Source organism: Heterodontus francisci, unplaced genomic scaffold (assembly GCF_036365525.1).
Source record: "Heterodontus francisci isolate sHetFra1 unplaced genomic scaffold, sHetFra1.hap1 HAP1_SCAFFOLD_1695, whole genome shotgun sequence".
Classification (NCBI taxonomy): domain Eukaryota; kingdom Metazoa; phylum Chordata; class Chondrichthyes; order Heterodontiformes; family Heterodontidae; genus Heterodontus; species Heterodontus francisci.
In genome coordinates, this window is record NW_027140884.1 from 2,246 (window position 1) to 21,434 (window position 19,189).

Below are 19,189 nucleotides of genomic sequence, written 5' to 3' on the forward strand. Positions count from 1 at the left end.
TTTCCAACCACAGACATTAGACTGACTGGTCAGTAGTTACAGGATTTATCCAATCTCTCCTTTTGTAACAGGGAGTAACATCTACAGCCCTCCAATCCTCTGTCATGACTCCCATATCCAAGGAGGATTGGAAGATTCTGACCAGTGCCTCTGCTATTTCCACCATTCCTTCCCTCAGCAACCGTCTCCATTGTTTTATCGTAGAACTGCGTAGGGTTCAATTTTCCTAACCTGTCTATTGAATGACACTTGGTCAAACACCTTTTGAAAGTCCATATATATAACTTCAATCACACCACCCTCATCAACCCTCTCCCTTGTTTTATCAAAGAACTCCATCAGGTTTACCTCACCACCACCTCTCTCCACTCCTTCACTGTTGTTAAATTATCAGACTCCTTATCCGACATCCAGTACTGGATGAGCAGAAATTTCCTCCAGTTAAATATTGGGAAGATTGAAGCCATTGTTTTCACTCCCCACTCCAACTCTGTTCCCTTGTAATTGATTCCATCCCTCTCCCTGTTAACAGTCTGAGATTCAGACAGTCTTTTTGCAACCTTGGTGTCATATTCGCGACAAAATGAATGGGCGCACGTCCAAATGTGGGTTCATTTAGGAAAACAAGCACGGATTTGTTAAGGGAAAATGGTGTTTAACAAACTTGCTGGAGTTTTTTGAAGAGGTGAAAAGGAAGCTTGATGAGGACAATGCTGTTGATGTGGTGTAAATGGAATTCCAAAAAGCATTTGATAAAGTGTCACACAGCAGACTTGTGGGCAAAGCGATAGCTCATCGAATAAAAAGGACAGTCGCAACATGAAACTAAACTGGTTGAGTGACAGGAAACAGAGGTTAGTGATTAATGGATGCTTTTCGGGCAGGTGAAAAGTTTGTAGTGGAATAAAAACAAAATACTGCAGATGCTGGAAATCTGAAATAAAATTAGGAAGTGATGGAAATACTCAGCGGTGTCTGTGGAGAGAGAAACAGAGCTAATGTTCCAGGTCTGTGACCTTTCATCAGAACTGGCCAGGGTTAGAAATGTAATAGGTTTTAAGCAAGGAAAGCGGGAGTGGAGGGTGTAAACACAAGGACAGAAATATGGGCATGAGAGCGGGGGTGGGGGATGGAGGGTGTTGAAATGACAAGCGAGTGGAAACTCGAGATCATGCTTTTGGACTGAGCGGAGGCGTTCCACATAGTGGACACCCAATCTGTTTTTGACCTGCTGCGGTGTTCCAGTGAACATCAACGCAAGCTCGAGGAACAGCACCTCAGTGTCCTATTAGGCACTCTGCAGCCTTCCGGACTGAACACTGAGCTCAATAATTACATAGCACATCTGTTTTATCAGTTTTTTTTTACCATGTGCCAGACATAAACTGGTATTTTTATGTTGGTGCTTTTAGCTCGGACTGTTCATTATTCTGTCATTTAACAACTGCTCTGCACTAATGCTTTGTCTTTCACCACACCATGAGCACAATCGCTTTGCCTTTGCCCCATGAACTCCTGGTCAGTTAATCTCTCTGGCCCTCTGTCTTATCAACACCCCTTTTGCTCCATTTAGCTCCATCCCTGCTTTATTTGCTTAAAACTTATTACATTTCTAACCTTTTCCAGTTCTGGTGAAAAGTCACAGACCTGAAACATTAATTCTGCTTCTGTCTCCACAGATGCTGCCAGATCTGCTGAGTATTTCCAGCACGTTTTGTTTTTTTATTTAAGATTTGTAGTGGAGGTCCCCAGGGATCAGTGTTGGGACCCTTTCTCTTCCTGATATATATTAATGACCTAGACCTCGGTGTACAGGGCACAATTTCAAAGTTTGCAGATGATACAAAACTTGGAAGCATTGTTAACTGTGAGGAAGATAGTGTAAAACTTCAGAAGGACATAGACTAGTTGGTGACATTGGCAGACAGGTGACAGATGAAGTTCAATGTGGAGAAATGTGAAGTGTTTCATTTCGTAGGAAGAACATGGAGAGAAATAATCGAATAAAGGTTACAATTCTAAAGGGGGTGCAGGAGCAAAGAGACCTGGGTGTATATGTGCATAGGTCATTGAAGGTAGCACGACAGGTTGAGAGCGCGGTTACTAAACCATACAGCATCCTGGGCTTTGTTAACAGCAGCATGGAATACAAGAGTATGGAGGATATTTTGAACTTGTATAAGACACTAGTTCGGCCTCAGCTGCAGTACTACGTCTAGTTCTGGGCACAATACTTTAGGTAACGTGAAGACATTGGAGAGTGTGAAAATGCATTCACAAGAATGGTTCCAGGGATGAAGAATATCAGTTATGAAGATAGGCCGGAGAAGTTGGAACATTTTCCTTCCAGAAGAGAAGGCTGAGAGGAGATTTGAAAAAGGTATTCAAAATTATGAGGTGTCTGGAGAGAGTGGATAGAGAAAACTGTTCCCATTCCTGAAAGGATCGAAACGAGAGGACAAAGAATTAAAGTAATTGGTAAAAGAAGCAAAAGTGACATGAGGAAAACTTCTTCACACAGTGAGTGGTTAAGGTCTGGAATGCATTGCCTGAGAGTGTGGTGGAGGCAGATTCAATCGACGCATTCAGGAGGCAATTGGATGGCTATCTGAAAAGGAAGATTGTACAGAGTTACAGGGAGAAGGCAGGGGAGTGACAATAGATGAATTGCACTTTTGGAGAGCCAGCGCAGACACGATGGACTGAATGGCCACCTTCTGTGCTGTAACAATTCTGTGATTCTGTGGCATTCGACCACAAAATGATCTTCCAACCTTATATTCGTGCCATCACTATAACCACCTGTTTCTACCTCAATAACATCGCCCAGCTGCACCCCTTTCTCAACTCATCTGCTGCTTAAGCTCTCATTCATGCTTTCATTACCTGTAGACTAGACTATTCCAACTCATTCTCCCACATTCTACTATCTGTAAATTTGAGGTCATCTAAAACTCTGCTGCCTGTGTCTTAACTCACAGCAAGTCCCATTCCCCGATCACTGACCTACATCAGCTCACAGTCAAGCAATGTCTTGGTATTCAAATTCTCAAACATGTTTTCACATCCCTCCGTGGAGTCACCCCTCCCTATCTCTTAATCTGATCCAGCCCCACAAATCGCAGATATATCTCTGCTCCTCCAATTCTGTCGTCTTGTGCATCCCTGATATTAATTAACCCATATGTGTGACCACACCTGCAGTTGTATCGGCCCAAAGCTCTGGAATATCCTTCCTACACAGCTCCACCTCTCCACCTCGCTTTTATCCTTTCAGACACTCCTTTGAAACCTGCCTCTTTGACAAAGCTGTTCGTCACCTAACCTAATATCTCCATTTGTAGTTCTGTAGTATATTTTGTTGCATAATGTTGCTGTGAAGTACCTTGGGATAAGTTCTTGTTAAACTTTGCCAGGCATGATTTACATTAGCATATCCGTGCTGCTTGAAATTTATTGTGCTATGTTTTTCCAAGCAACAGATATTCTGTCCTGGGTTGTGAAACTCCGCCACCACTGACGTCAGATTGACTGGACAGTACAGGGTTTACCCCATCTCTCTTTTTTCTAAACACTTGTAACCCTCCTTTCCTCAGCCATCACTCCCATATCCAAGGAAAATTGAAATATTCTGGCCAGTGCTCTACTATTTCCACCATTTCTTCCCTCAGTAATCCTTATACATCCATCAAGACTGGCAAATGTTCCACTTTATTGTGGTACAAAAAGAGTTGGATTGAAACGTGTAAACTGAACCTGTTTGTTCAGTGACTGTAATTAACGTCAGTCTGCATGGGCCGTAATTGTCTTACTGGAGGGTTTCCTTCTTCGATTAATAAGAGAGTCCTTTCAATATGTTATCACATAGTGTCAGTGGGAACATCAGCCCCAGCACCAATAGGGATCAACAGCTCCAGAGAGAGAGAGAGAAAGATAGGATAGATCAGAATCTGAGAAAAATAGATTGGAATGTTACAACAATGGATCAGAATCTGACAACAATAGATTGGAACGTTGCAACAATGGGCAGGAGTTTCATCTGAGAGGTTGACTGTCTTTCTGAAAATTATAACCGGTTATCATTAGACTATCGGATTTATCTCGCACTGAAGATTATTAAATGCATTTACTGTCCCATCCTTGCTATAATCAGTGTCCCTGGTAAGTCTCCCTATCCAGCTTTTACACAGACAGACACACACGCCCCAGCCCAGGCCCTGAGATACATATACAGACAAACACACCACAGACCAGGCCCTGAGATACACACACACACACACACACACACACACACACACACACACACACACACACACACACACACACACACACACACACACACACACACACCACAGCCCAGGCTCTGAGATATAAATATACACATTCACACACACACACACACACAGGCCCTGAAGTAAATATATGTATATATATTTATATATGAGGCCCTGAGATATAGACACACACACACAGACACATACCACAGCCCAGTCCTGCGATATATATATATACACACACACAATAAATCCCAGGCCCTGAGATATATATCTTTTCACACACACACACAGAGCACAGCCCAGGCCCTGAGATATATGTACACACAAACACACACACACACCACTGCCCTGGCCCCGATATATATATATATATACACACACACACACAAATACAGATACAAGGACATGCAAGCACATCCCCACAGAAATGCACACAGCGCAACCCAGCCCTGAGACACACACTCAAAAACACACACACACGTGCGCATATACACACGCGCACACACAGAGCGCACAGCACAACCCAGGTCCTGAGATATACACACACACACACTCGCACAGATAAGTAAACACACAGACACACACAGACACACCTACACCAACACACACAAATATATGCACACACACACACACACAGACACCGATCTCACCCACGATCCTGAGCCAGGCACACTCAGACACACACAGACAGGCACACTCGGAAACACACACAGATCACAACCCAGGCACTGAGCTAGACACACACATACACACCGATCACGGAACTAGGCACTGAGCTAGACACACACGCACACACAGATCACAACCCAGACACTGAGTTAGACACACACAGACACACAGATCACAAACAAGACACTGAGCTACAGTCACAGATCACAGCACAGGCACTGAGCTAGACAACAAATCACAGCACAGGCACTGATCTAGACACACACACACACACACACACATGAATACAAATCACAGCACAGGCACTGAACCAGTCAAATTCAGTCACACAAACACACACACTTACACACACTTACACACACACACACACACACACACACACACACACACACACACACACACACACACACACACAAACACACACGATCACAGATCATACCACAGGCACTGAACCAGTCATATTCAGTCACACACACACACACATGATCACAGATCACACCACAGGCACTGAACCAGTCAAATTCAGTCACACACACACGCACACGCACACACACAGATACACAAAGAAACAAACCACAAGCCAGCCCTGAGACACACAAACACAAACATGCTGACACACACATGCACACATACACACATACATAACGCAGAACACATATCTCACCCCAGGCACTGAGCCATACACTCACACACACACACACACACACATACACACACACACACAGACTCATGAAAGCATGCGCACACACACAGGGCTCAGGCCATATACACACAAACATGCCCCGACACACACAGATAAATGCACATGCACACCATATCCCAGGCCCTGAGATGCATATGCAAACAACCATCACAACACAATTACTCAGACAAATACAAAGACACAACACACACACACAAACAAAGAACAAAGAACAAAGAACAAAGATAATTACAGCACAGGAACAGGCCCTTCGGCCCTCCAAGCCTGCGCCGATCCAGATCCTCTCTCCAAACATGTCGCCTATTTTCTAAGGTTCTGTATCTCTTTTCTTCCTGCCCATTCATGTATCTGTCTAGATACATCTTAAAAGACGCCATCGTGCCCGCATCTGCCACCTCCGCTGGCAACGCGTTCCAGGCACCCACCACCCTCTGCGTAAAGAACTTTCCACGCATATCCCCCCTAAACATTTCCCCTTTCACTTTGAACTCGTGTCCTCTGGTAATTGAATCCCCCACTCTGGGAAAAACCCTCTTGCGATCCACCCTGTCTATACCTCTCATGATTTTGTACACCTCAATCAGGTCCCCCCTCAACCTCCGTCTTTCTAATGAAAATAATCCTAATCTACTCAACCTCTCTTCATAGCCAGCGCCCTCCATACCAGGCAACATCCTGGTGAACCTCCTCTGCACCCTCTCCAAAGCATCCAAATCCTTTTGGTAATGTGGCGACCAGAACTGTACGCAGTATTCCAAATGTGGCCGAACCAAAGTCCTATACAACTGTAACATGACCTGCCAACTCTTGTACTCAATACCCCGTCCGATGAAGGAAAGCATGCCGTATGCCTTCTTGACCACTCTATTGACCTGCGTTGCCACCTTCAGGGAACAGTGGACCTGAACACCCAAATCTCTCTGGACATCAATTTTCCCCAGGAAAATTACTGTATAGTTCACTCTTGAATTGGATCTTCCAAAATGCATCACCTCGCATTTGCCCTGATTGAACTCCATCTGCCATTTCTCTGCCCAACTCTCCAATCTATCTATATTCTGCTGTATTCTCTGACAGTCCCCTTCACTATCTGCTACTCCACCAATCTTAGTGTCGTCTGCAAACTTGCTAATCAGTCCACCTATACTTTCCTCCAAATCATTAATGTATATCACAAACAACAGTGGTCCCAGCACGGATCCCTGTGGAACACCACTGGTCACACGTCTCCATTTTGAGAAACTCCCTTCTACTGCTACTCTCTGTCTCCTGTTGCCCAGCCAGTTCTTTATCCATCTAGCTAGTACACCTTGGATCCCATGCGCCTTCACTTTCTCCATCAGCCTGCCATGGGGAACCTTATCAAACGCCTTACTGAAGTCCATATATATGACATCGACAGCCCTTGCCTCATCAATCAACTTTGTCACTTCCTCAAAGAATTCTATTAAGTTGGTAAGACATGACCTTCCCTGCACAAAACCATGTTGCCTATCACTGATAAGCCCATTTTCTTCCAAATGGGAATAGATCCTATCCCTCAGTATCTTCTCCAGCAGCTTCCCTACCACTGACGTCAGGCTCACCGAACTATAATTACCTGGATTATCCCTGCTACCCTTCTTAAACAAGGGGACAACATTAACAATTCTCCAGTCCTCCGGGACCTCACCCGTGTTTAAGGATGCTGCAAAGATATCTGTTAAGGCCCCAGCTATTTCCTCTCTCGCTTCCGTCAGTAACCTGGGATAGATCCCATCCGGACCTGGGGACTTGTCCACCTTAATGCCCTTTAGAATACCCAACACTTCCTCCCTCCTTATGCCGACTTGACCTAGTGTAATCAAACATCTGTTCCTAACCTCAACATCCGTCATGTCCCTCTCCTCGGTGAATACCGATGCAAAGTACTCGTTTAGAATCGCACCCATTTTCTCTGAGTCCAAGCATAACATTCCTCCTTTGTCCTTTAGTGGGCCAATCCTTTCTCTAGTTACCCTCTTTCTGCTTATATATGAATAAAAGGCTTTGGGATTTTCTTTAACCCTGTTTAACACACACACACATCACAACCTAAGCTGTTGGGGTAGAATTACTAAATTAATCAGTCGACACCAAGATCCGATTCAACCGTCAAAGAATTTGTTGCTTTACACCGGTGGGGAACAGGCCTCTGGACAGTCCGGGTACCTCTCCGCCGAACAGATGAAATTACACAGTTTAAATACAGTTACTCAGCCCATATCGGCTGGATATTGTCCTTTTGATTAGGGGGTCTTATAATCACATGGGTGTGTGATCAGGATATATTCTATCACTTATTCTGAAGCTCTCATCATTTTGTGACTATGTGATCAAGTCCTGTTGTACAGCCTTATCTCTTTAGGTGAACAGACACACAGCACAACCCAGGCCCTGATACAAACACACACGCAGGCATGTGCAAACACACAGACAAACACACACACATACACACACAAATACACAGACGCACACAGATAAAGGAAGATACAATGCACAACTCAGGCCTGACACCCACATACACACAGAAACTCAAATGCACAGATTGAAACACACACACACACACCCAGAGCCCAGGAAGAGTGCCATATCCATACAAACACACCCAGACACACACACACACACCCAGACACACACACACACATACACAGAATTTCCATGCACATACACACACACAAACACACACAGACCCAAGGAAGAGTGCATATACATACAAACACACCCAGACACACACACACACACACACACACACACACACACACACACACACACACACACACACACACACACACACACGCTCTGTCTCTCTCTCTCTCACATGCACACAAATGCTCGCTCTCTTTAGCACAGAGACACACACACATACTCTCTCTCTCTCTCACTCTAACACACACAGGCTCTCTCTCTCTCTCATACACACATGCACGCACGCACACTCTCTCTCTTTAACACACACTCTCTCTCTAACGAACACATGTTCTTTCACACACATACACAATCACTCTCAGACACACACACACACACACGCTCTCGCTCTCACTGACACACACACTCTCACAAACACACACATACACACACAGACAATCCCACTCTCTCTCACACGCAGACACACACGCTCTCTCTTTCACACACGCTCACTCTCAGACACACTCAGGCACGCAGTCTCTCTGAGACACACACAAGCTCTCTTTGTCTCACATGCACACATGCACACACAGACGCTCTCTTCTCTCCGACACACACACGGACTCTTTCTCTGTCTCTCTCTGTCTCTCTCTCACACACACACACACACACACACACACACACACACACACACTCACACACACACACACACACACACACACACACACACACAAACACACACACACGCTCGCTCTCTCAGACACACAAACCCTCGCTCTCTCAGACACTCACACACTCTCTCACAAACACACCCTCTCACTCAGACACACGCTTCCTCTCTCACACACACACACTTACACACACAAAAGCTCTCTCTCACACAAACACACTCTCTCTCACACACACATACACACACACACACAGACTCTCTCTCACACACACACATGCTCTCTATCTCAGACACACACACCCACGCTCTCTCTCTTTCACAGACACACACACTGTCACACATCCACACACAAACACCTCTCTCGCTCACACTCACATACATACACATGCTCTGTCTCTCAGACATACACACACACACGCTCTCTTTCTCAAACACACACACACACATACTATCTCTCTTACACACACACGTGCACAGACATACGTATACTCTCTCAGACAAACACGTACACTTTCTCTCAAACATACACACTCTCTCCAACGCACACACACTCTGTCTCCCTCTCTCTCTCTCTCTCTCTCTCTCTCTCTCTCTCTCTCACACACTTGCTCTTTCTCTCTCTCACACACATACACACACTCTCTTTCTCTCACATACACCCACTCTCTCTCAGACACGCAAACGCTCTCTCACGCACACACAGACACACAATCTCTTGCTCTCACACAGGCACACTCTCAAACACTGGCACACACATGCTTTTCTCTCTCCCCCCCCACACACACACACTCACACTCACACACACGCTCACTCTCAGTCACGCTCACACACACAGTCTCTCTCACAAAGAACAAAGAACAGTGCAGCAGAGGAACGGGCCATTCGGCCCTCCAAGCCTGCACCAATCTTGATGCCTGCCTAAACTAACACCTTCTGCACTTCCGGGGCCCATATCCCTCTATTCCCTTCCTATTCATGTATTTGTCAAGATGTCTCTTAAACGTCGCTATCGTGTCTGCTCCTACCACCTCCACTGGCAGCAAGTTTAGGGAACTCATGACCGTCTGTGTGAAAGACTTGCCTCGCACATCCCCTCTAAACTTTGCCCCTCGCACCTTAAACCTATGACCCCTAGCAACTGACTCTTCCACCCTGGGAAAAAGGTTCCGACTATCCACTCTGTCCATGCCGCTCATAACTTTGTAAACCTCTATCATGTCGCCCCTCCACTTCCATCGTTCCAGTGAAAACAATCCGAGTTTTTCCAACCTCTACTCATAGCTAATGCCCTCCAGACCAGGCAACAACCTGGTAAACCTCCTCTGTACCCTCTCCAAAGCCTCCACGTCATTCTGGGAGTGTGGCGACCAGAATTGCACGCAATATTCCAAGTGTGGCCTAACTAAGGTTCTGTACAGCTGCAACATGACTTGCCAACTTTTATCCTCTATGCCTCGAACGATGCTGGCAAGCATGCCGTATGGCTTCTTGACTACCTTATCCACCTGCGTTGCCACTTTCAGTGACCTGTGGACCTGTACGCCCAGATCTCTCTAGCCTGTCAATACTCCTAAGCGTTCGGCCATTTCCTGTATACCTCCCACCTGCATTAGACCTTCTAAAATGCATTACCTCACATTTGTCCGGATTAAAAGCCATCTGCCATTTCTCCGCCCAAGTCTCCAACCAATCTATATCCTGCTGTATTCTCTGACAATCCTTCTCATTATCCGCATCTCCACCAACCCTTGTATCGTCCGCAAGCTTACTAATTAGACCAGCTACATTTTCCTCCAAATCATTTATATATACTACAAACAGCAAAGGTCCCAGCAGTGATCCCTGCGCAGCACCACTAGTCACATCCCTCCATTCAGGAAAACACCCATCCACTGATACCCTCTGTCTTCGAAGACCAAGCCAGTTCTGTGTCCATCTTGTCAGCTCACCTCTGATCCCGTGTGACTTCACCTTTTGTACCTTTTTGTCTGCCATGCGGGACCTTGTCAAAGGCTTTACTGAAGTCCATATAGATAACATCCACTGCCCTTCCTTCATCAATCATCTTCGTCACTTCCTCAAAAAACTCAAACAAATTAGTAAGACACGACCTCCCCTTCACAAAACCATACTGTCTCTTGCTAATAAGTTCGTTTGTTTCCAAATGGGAGTAAATCCTGTCCCGAATAATCCTTTCTAATAGTTTCTCTGCCACTGACGTAAGGCTCTCTGGCCTATAATTTCCTGGATTATCCTTGCCACCCTTCTCAAACAAATGAACAACATTGGCTATTCTCCAGTCCTCTGAGACCTCACCTGTAGCCAATGAGCATGCAAAGATTTCTGTCAAGTCAATCCTCCAGCAATTTCTCGTAGCTCCCAGATCTGGCCCTGAGGACTTATCTACTTAGTGGGGGGGCGGGCACAGTGGCGCACGTGGTAGCACCGCAGCCTTTCAGCTCCAGGGACCCAGGATCGATTCTGGGTACTGACTGTGTGGAGTTTGCAAGTTCTCCCTGTGTCTGTGTGGGTTTTCGACGGGTGCTCCGGTTTTCTCCCTCATCCAAATACTTGCAGATGATAGGTAAATTGGCTGTTGTAAATTGCCCTTCTTGTAGGTAGGTGGATCGGGAATATGGGATTACTGTAGGGTTAGTATAAATGGGTGGTTGTGGTGGGGGGGGGGGTGGGGGTGTTCGGTGGTCTAATCTCTAATAAAAATAATTATGCTTTGCAAGACACCCAACACATCCTCCTTATTGATAATGAGATGACTGAGACTATCTGCACTCCCTTCTCTAGGATCATCATCAACCAAGTCCTTCTCTTTGGGTGAATACTGATGCAAAGTACTCATTTAGCACCTCACCCTTTTCCTCTGGCTCCACACATAGATTCCAATTTCTGTCCTTGATTGGGCCAACCCTTTCCCTGGTTGCCCTCTTGCTCTATATATATGTATAAAAAGAATTTCCTTAATCCTGTTTGCCAATGACTTTTCATGACCCCTTTTAGCCCTCCTAACTCCTTGCTTAAGTTCCTTCCTACTGTCTTTATATTCCTCAGGTGCTTCGTCTGTTCTTTTTGTTTTCCGCCCTTACAAATGCTTCCTTTTTCTTTTTGACTAGGTTCACAATATCCTGTGTTATCCAAGCTTACCAAACTTGTCTTTCTTCCTCACAGGACTCACATACACACACTCTCACACACGCACACACATGCTCTCTCTGTCTCACAAACGCTCACTCACTACGCAGCTCTCACATACAGTCTCTCAGATACACACACGCTCTCCACTCACAGCACTCGCTCTCCTACACGACTCGCTCTCTACACGCTACTCTCTACACACACTCTCTCACACATACATACACACGCTCTCTCTCTCTCACGCACACTCTTTCACACACACGCACTTGTACACATGCTCAATCACACACACACAATCTCCCTTATACACTCTCTCTCACACACGCGCTCTCTCTCTCAAACACACACACACACACTCTCACACCTCTCACACATGCCTCGTCATGCTCTCTCACACACTGCTCTCACTCACTCTCTCACACACGCACTCACTCTCTCCTCGCTCAGCAGCACTCTCTCTCTCTCTCAGACACACATGCTCTCTCACTCTCTCTTTAGCACACACTCTCTCTAACACACATGTCTCCCAGACACATACTCTCTCTCTCATACACACTACACACATGCACGCACGCACACGCTTTCTCTTAGCACACACACTCTCTCTAACACACACATTTCTCCACACACATACATAATCACTCTCAGACGCGCACACACACGCACACACGCTCTCTCTCACTCTCTCCACACTCACACATACACACACAGACACACACCTCTCACGCACACACACGCTCTCTCTTCAGCCGAGGCACACAGCTCTCTCTCAGACCACACCGCTGCCTTCTCTTCTCACTCTCGCTGCCTTCTCTCACACACACACAAGCTCTTTCTTCTGACACACACACGGGCTCTTACTCTGTCTCTCTCTCTCTCACACACACACACGCACGCTCTCTCCTTAACACACTCTCCCTCTCTAACACATACATGTTCTCTCTCACACACACAACCACTCTCAGACACACACACACGCTCTCTCTCTCACTCACACACACACTCTCTCTCACACACACATACACACACAGACAATCACCCTCTCTCTCTCACACTCACGCTCACTCTCAGACCCACTCACACATATTCTCTCTCAGACATACACACGCTGTCTTTCTCTCACGTGCACACACGCACACACACAAGCTCTCTCTCTCTGCGACACACACACGGGCTCTTTATATCTCTCTCTCTCACACACACATAAAAACACACACACACTCTCTCTCTCAGACACACAAACTCACGCTCTCTCTCCCAGACACACACGCACTGTCTCACATACACACCCTGTCTCTCACACACAAACACGCTCTCTCTCTCTCACACACGCTTACACACACTAAAGCTCTCTCTCACACAAACACACACACACTCTCTCTCTCAAACACACACACAGACTCTATCTCACACATACTCGCTCTCTATCTCAGACACACACACCCACACTCTCTCTCTCTTTCACAGACACACACTCTCTCTCACACACACACACACACACACACACACGCTCTCTCTCTCAAACACACGCATACTATCTCTCTTCCACACACACACGTACACAGACATACGCATACTCTCTGAGACACACACGTACACTCTCTCTCAAACACACACACACACACTCCAACACACACATACACTCTGTCTCTCTCTCTCACACACACACACATGCTCTCTTCTCTCTCACGCACACACAGACACACACTCTCTCTCTCACACAGACACATGCTCACACAGTGGCACACACATGCTTTCTCTCTCTCCCACACACACAGTATCTATCACACACACACACACACATGCTCTCTCTCACACAAGCACACACACACGCGCTCTCTGACACAAACGCTCTCTCTCAGATGCACTCACACACACAGTCTCTCTCAGATACACACACGCTCTCTCACACACACACGCTCTCTCTCTTACACACAAAACACACACGTGCACATGCTCGCTCCTACACACACGCTATCTCTCTTACACACACAGACTTTCTCTCACACATACATAGACACGCTCTCTCTCTCTCACATGCACACTCTTTCACACACACACACACACGCTCTTTCACACGCTCTCTCTCTCTCTCACACACACACGTACACATGCTCTTTCACACACACACAATCTCTCTTACACACACACTCTCTCACACACACACACGCTCTCTCTCTCAAACACACACACACATACACACACTCTCTCTCACACATAGATACACTCTCTCACGCATGCACACACATGATCTGTCACACACACACACACACTATCTATCTTACACACACGTACACACACATATGTACGCTCTCTCAGACACACACGTACACTCTCTCTCAAACACACACACACTCTCCAACACACACACTCTGTCTCTCTCTATCTCACACACACACACACACACACACACACACACACACACACACACACACACACACACACACACACACACACACACACACTCTCTTTCTCTCACATACACCCACTCTCTCTCAGACACGCACATGCTCTCTCACGCACACACAGACACACACTCTCTCTCTCTCACACGTACACTCTTTCACACACACACACACGCTCTCTCACACGCTTTCTCTCACACACACACACACACACGTACACATGCTCTCAGACACATACACAATCTGTCTTACACACACACGGTCTCTCTCAAACACACAAACACACACACACACTTTCAATCTGACACACACACATATGTACACTCTCTCAGCCACATATGTACACTCGCTATCAAACACACGCACACTCTCCAACACACACACACTCTGTCTCTCTCTCTCTCACACACACACACGCTCTTTTCTCTCTCTCTCTCTCTCTCTCACACACACACACACTCTCTTTCTCTCACATACACCCACTCTCTCTCATACACGGACGCGCTCTCTCACGCACACACAGACACACACTCTCTCTCTCTCACACGTACACTCTTTTACACACACACACACGCTCTCTCACACGCTTTCTCACACACACACACACACGCACACATGCTCTGAGACACACACACAATCTGTCTTACACACACACGCTCACTCTCAAACACACAAACACACACACACACACTTTCAATCTGACACACACACACACACTCTGACACACATACACACAAACGCTCACTCTCCGACGCACTCAGACACACACTCTCTCTCTCACACACACACACTGTCTCTCACACACACAGACACTGTCTCGCTCACGCACACTCTCACACATGCGCACACACACACACACGCTCTCTCTCTTTCACACACTCACACGCTCTCCCCCTCACTGACACACACACACACACTCTCTCTCTCTCTCTCAGCCACACACACGCACACACACACTCACACACATGTACACGGTCTCACAAACAGACATACATACACACGCTTTCTCTCTCTCTCACTCTCGCACACACTCTCTCTCAAACAGAAACACATGCACATACTCTCTCGCTCTCTCTCTCACACACGCGCTCATTTTAAGAAGACACACATACACACACTCTCTCACACACACATACACACACTTGCATGCTTTCTCTCACACACCCACGCACACAGTCTCACAGACATAAACACACACACTCTCTCTCACACACACACACTCCACACACACGACCTCTCTCCCTCTCACTCTCTCATACACACACACACACACACACACACACTCTCTCCCACACACAGAGACATACACACACGCACACTCTCTCTCTCAGCCACACACACACACACAGACTCTCTCTCTCTGTCACACACACACGCACACTCTCTCTCAAACAGACGCATACACACACACACTCTACCTCTCTCTCTCACACACACACACTCTCTGTCTCTCTCACCCACACGCACACACACTGTCTCTCTCAAACAGACACACAGACACACGCACTGTCAGATACGTACATACACACGTTCTCTCAGACACACACACACACACTCTTTCTCTCTCTCACACACACACTCTCTCAGACACACACATATAAACGTTCTCTCTCTTCTTCACACACACACGTACGCACGCTCTCTCTCTCACACACACACACTCACTCGCACACAAACATACAAATACACACACACACTCTGTCAGACGTACAATCAAACATACACACCCGCTCTCTCACTCTCTCACACACACACACACTTTGACACCCATGCACACAAACGCTCACTCGCCGACGCACTCACACACTCACTCTCTCTCACATACACACAGACGCTGTCTCGCTCACACGCACTCTCACACACGCACACACACACACACGGCCACACACACACACATTCTCTCTCACACACACACAATCTCTCTCAGATACGACTACGCTCTCTCTCACGCACACACTCTTGCTCACACACACTCTCTCAAATACGCACACACGCTTTCGCCCTCTCTGTCATACACACACTGACACTCTCTCTCACGCATCCCCATGCTCTCAAGCAGACACACATACAAGCACACTCTCTCTCTCTTACACACACACACATGCACCCCACAAACACACACACACTGTCTCCGACACACCCTCTCTCACACACACACACGTGCACGCCCTCTCTCTCACATACACACCCTCTCTCACACACATACACACACACATGCTCTCTCTCTCACACACACACACGCTCTACCTCTCTCACACACACACTCACACACACACAGGTCACACCCCATCACTTAGCCAGGCATATAAACGCATATACATACACACTCACACACACAAATCACACCACAGGCATTCAGACAGAGTCTCTCAGTCAGTTCAACATTTAACTCTCTTTACCAGACAACAGTGCTGCAGATGCTAGAAATCTGAAATAAGAAAAGAAAATGCTGGCAATACTCAAAAGGTCTGGCAGGACTTTTTGAGGGAGAAACAGAGTTTAATGTTTCAGGTCGGTGACCCTTCATCAGATCTAGGAGTGATTAGAGATGGAAAAGTCTTTAAACCAGATGGGGTAATGAGGGAGGGGGAGGATTATGATCAACATTCAGTTTAACAATTTCAGTATCATCCTTTTATTATTTAATCTCTCCTGTCTTCCACCGTTTCACAGGTATTCCCATTTGTTCATTCAGGTCCAAGCATTTTAATGCATCACTGGATACAGGAATACGTTTAGAAATATCCATAAGTCCTCAATAAAACTGATAACTTTGCTCCAGCCTGATATATAACTTCCATGTTTTTCCCCTTCCTCACAGTTAACTTGCTGACGATTGGGATCCTGTCTCGGGGAAAGTGCGGTCTCTCCAAATGTGTCACTCGCTACCTGGTGGCCATGTCAGCGGCGGATCTACTGGTCATAATCCTGGACCTGATATTGAGACACATTTCTATTGTTTATTGGGAACAGTTTCTGTTCCTGTGGTCCATCCCCGTGTGTAATATCCACGCCATCCTGCTTTACACAGTCACAGACTGTTCTGTCTGGTTCACCGTCACTTTCACCTTTGATCGATTTGTGGCCATTTGTTGCCAGAAGCTGAAAAGTAAATATTGCAGTAAGACAACGTCGGCTGTGGTTGTGGGAACAGTGACTGTGCTGAGCTGTTTAAAGAACATCTTCTGGTATTTTATGCTCACAGGTTGGTATGGGCTGTGGAACTTCCCCTGGTTTTGTGATGTAACAATGGGTGTTCTGGAATCTCGTGTCTGGGGAACAATCGAATTCCTCCACAACATTCTAACCCCAGCGATCCCATTTGTGCTGATTCTGCTGCTCAATGCCCTCACTGTCAGGCACATTTTAGTGAGCAGCAGAGGACGCAGGAGACTCCGGGCTCACAGCAGTGGGGAGAGTCGCAGAGACCCAGAGATGGAGAGTCGAAGGAAATCTATCATTTTACTGTTAGTTATCTCGGGGAATTTCATCCTGTTGTGGGCCCTGTTAATGATGTATTCGATGTGGAGGCGGATGTTGAACTTGGGATATGAATCTGTTTATCTCCCTGATTTTCTGCTGGAATTGGGCTTCATGCTGCAGCTCCTGAGTTGCTGCACAAACACTGCAATTTACGCCGTGACCCAGACTCAGTTCAGAGAACTGGTGAAGAATGTGTTGAAATATCCCTTTACACAATTGTTAAATTCAATCAATGATCAGAGGGGGGGGGGCTGTTACCATGGAGACAGAGCGGGGGCGGGGCCTGTTACCATGGAGACAGAGCGGAAGCGGGGTCTGTCACCACGGTAACAGTCCAGGAGCGGGGTCTGTCAGCATGGAAAAAAGAACGGGGGCGGGGCCTGTCACCACGGAGACAGAGCGGGGGCTGGGCCTGTCAACATGGAAAACAGAGCGGGGGAGGGGACTGTCACCACGGAGACAGAGCGGAGGCGGAGTCTGTCACCATGGAGACAAAGCAGGCGCGGGACCAGCATGACGGAGACACGGTGGGGGCGGGGCCTGTCACCACGGAGACATAGCGGGGGCGGGAACTGTCAACACTGAGACAGAGCGGGGGTGGGACCAGTCACCATGAAGACAGAGCGGGCCCGGGACCTGTCAAAATTGACTCAGAGTGGGGGCGGGGCCTGTCACCACTGAGACAGAGCGGGGGCGGGGCATGTCTCCACAGAGACACAGCGGGCGCGGGGCCTTTCAACATTGAGACAGAGCTGGGGCGGGGCCTACCTCCATGGAGAAACAGCGGGGTGGGGCCTGTCACCACGGAGACACAGTGGGGGCGGGGCCTGTCACCATGGAGACAGACCCGGGGCGGGTCTGTTACCATGGAGACAGAGCGGGTTCTCGGCCTGTCACCATGGAGACAGAGCGATGGCGCAGCCTGTCAACTGTGAGACAAAGCGGGGGCTGGGCCTGTCACCATGGAGACAGAGCCGAGGCGGGGACTCAGACGACGGACACAGAGCGGGGGAGGGGCCTGTCACCGTGGAGACAGAGCAGGAGCGGGGCCTGTCATCATGGAGACAGTGCGGAGGTGGGGCCTGTCACCGTGTAGACAGAGCAGAGGCGGGGACTGAGACTACGGAGACAGAGCGGGGGAGGGGCCTCTCTACATGGGGAAAGTGCGAGGGCGGGGTCTGTTTCC

General features: G+C 47.4%; 1 protein-coding gene across 1 annotated transcript; it reads left to right on the forward strand.

Annotated features, from left to right (window-relative positions):
- The first annotated feature begins 583 nt into the window (after window positions 1-583).
- Window positions 584-18,333, forward strand: LOC137361324 (probable G-protein coupled receptor 139). The gene is made up of 3 exons (XM_068026224.1): window positions 584-605; window positions 4,087-4,161; window positions 17,342-18,333. The coding sequence occupies exons 1-3, from the start codon at window positions 584-586 to the stop codon at window positions 18,331-18,333; spliced, it is 1,089 nt and encodes a 362-aa protein (XP_067882325.1).
- Window positions 18,334-19,189: the final 856 nt, after the last annotated feature.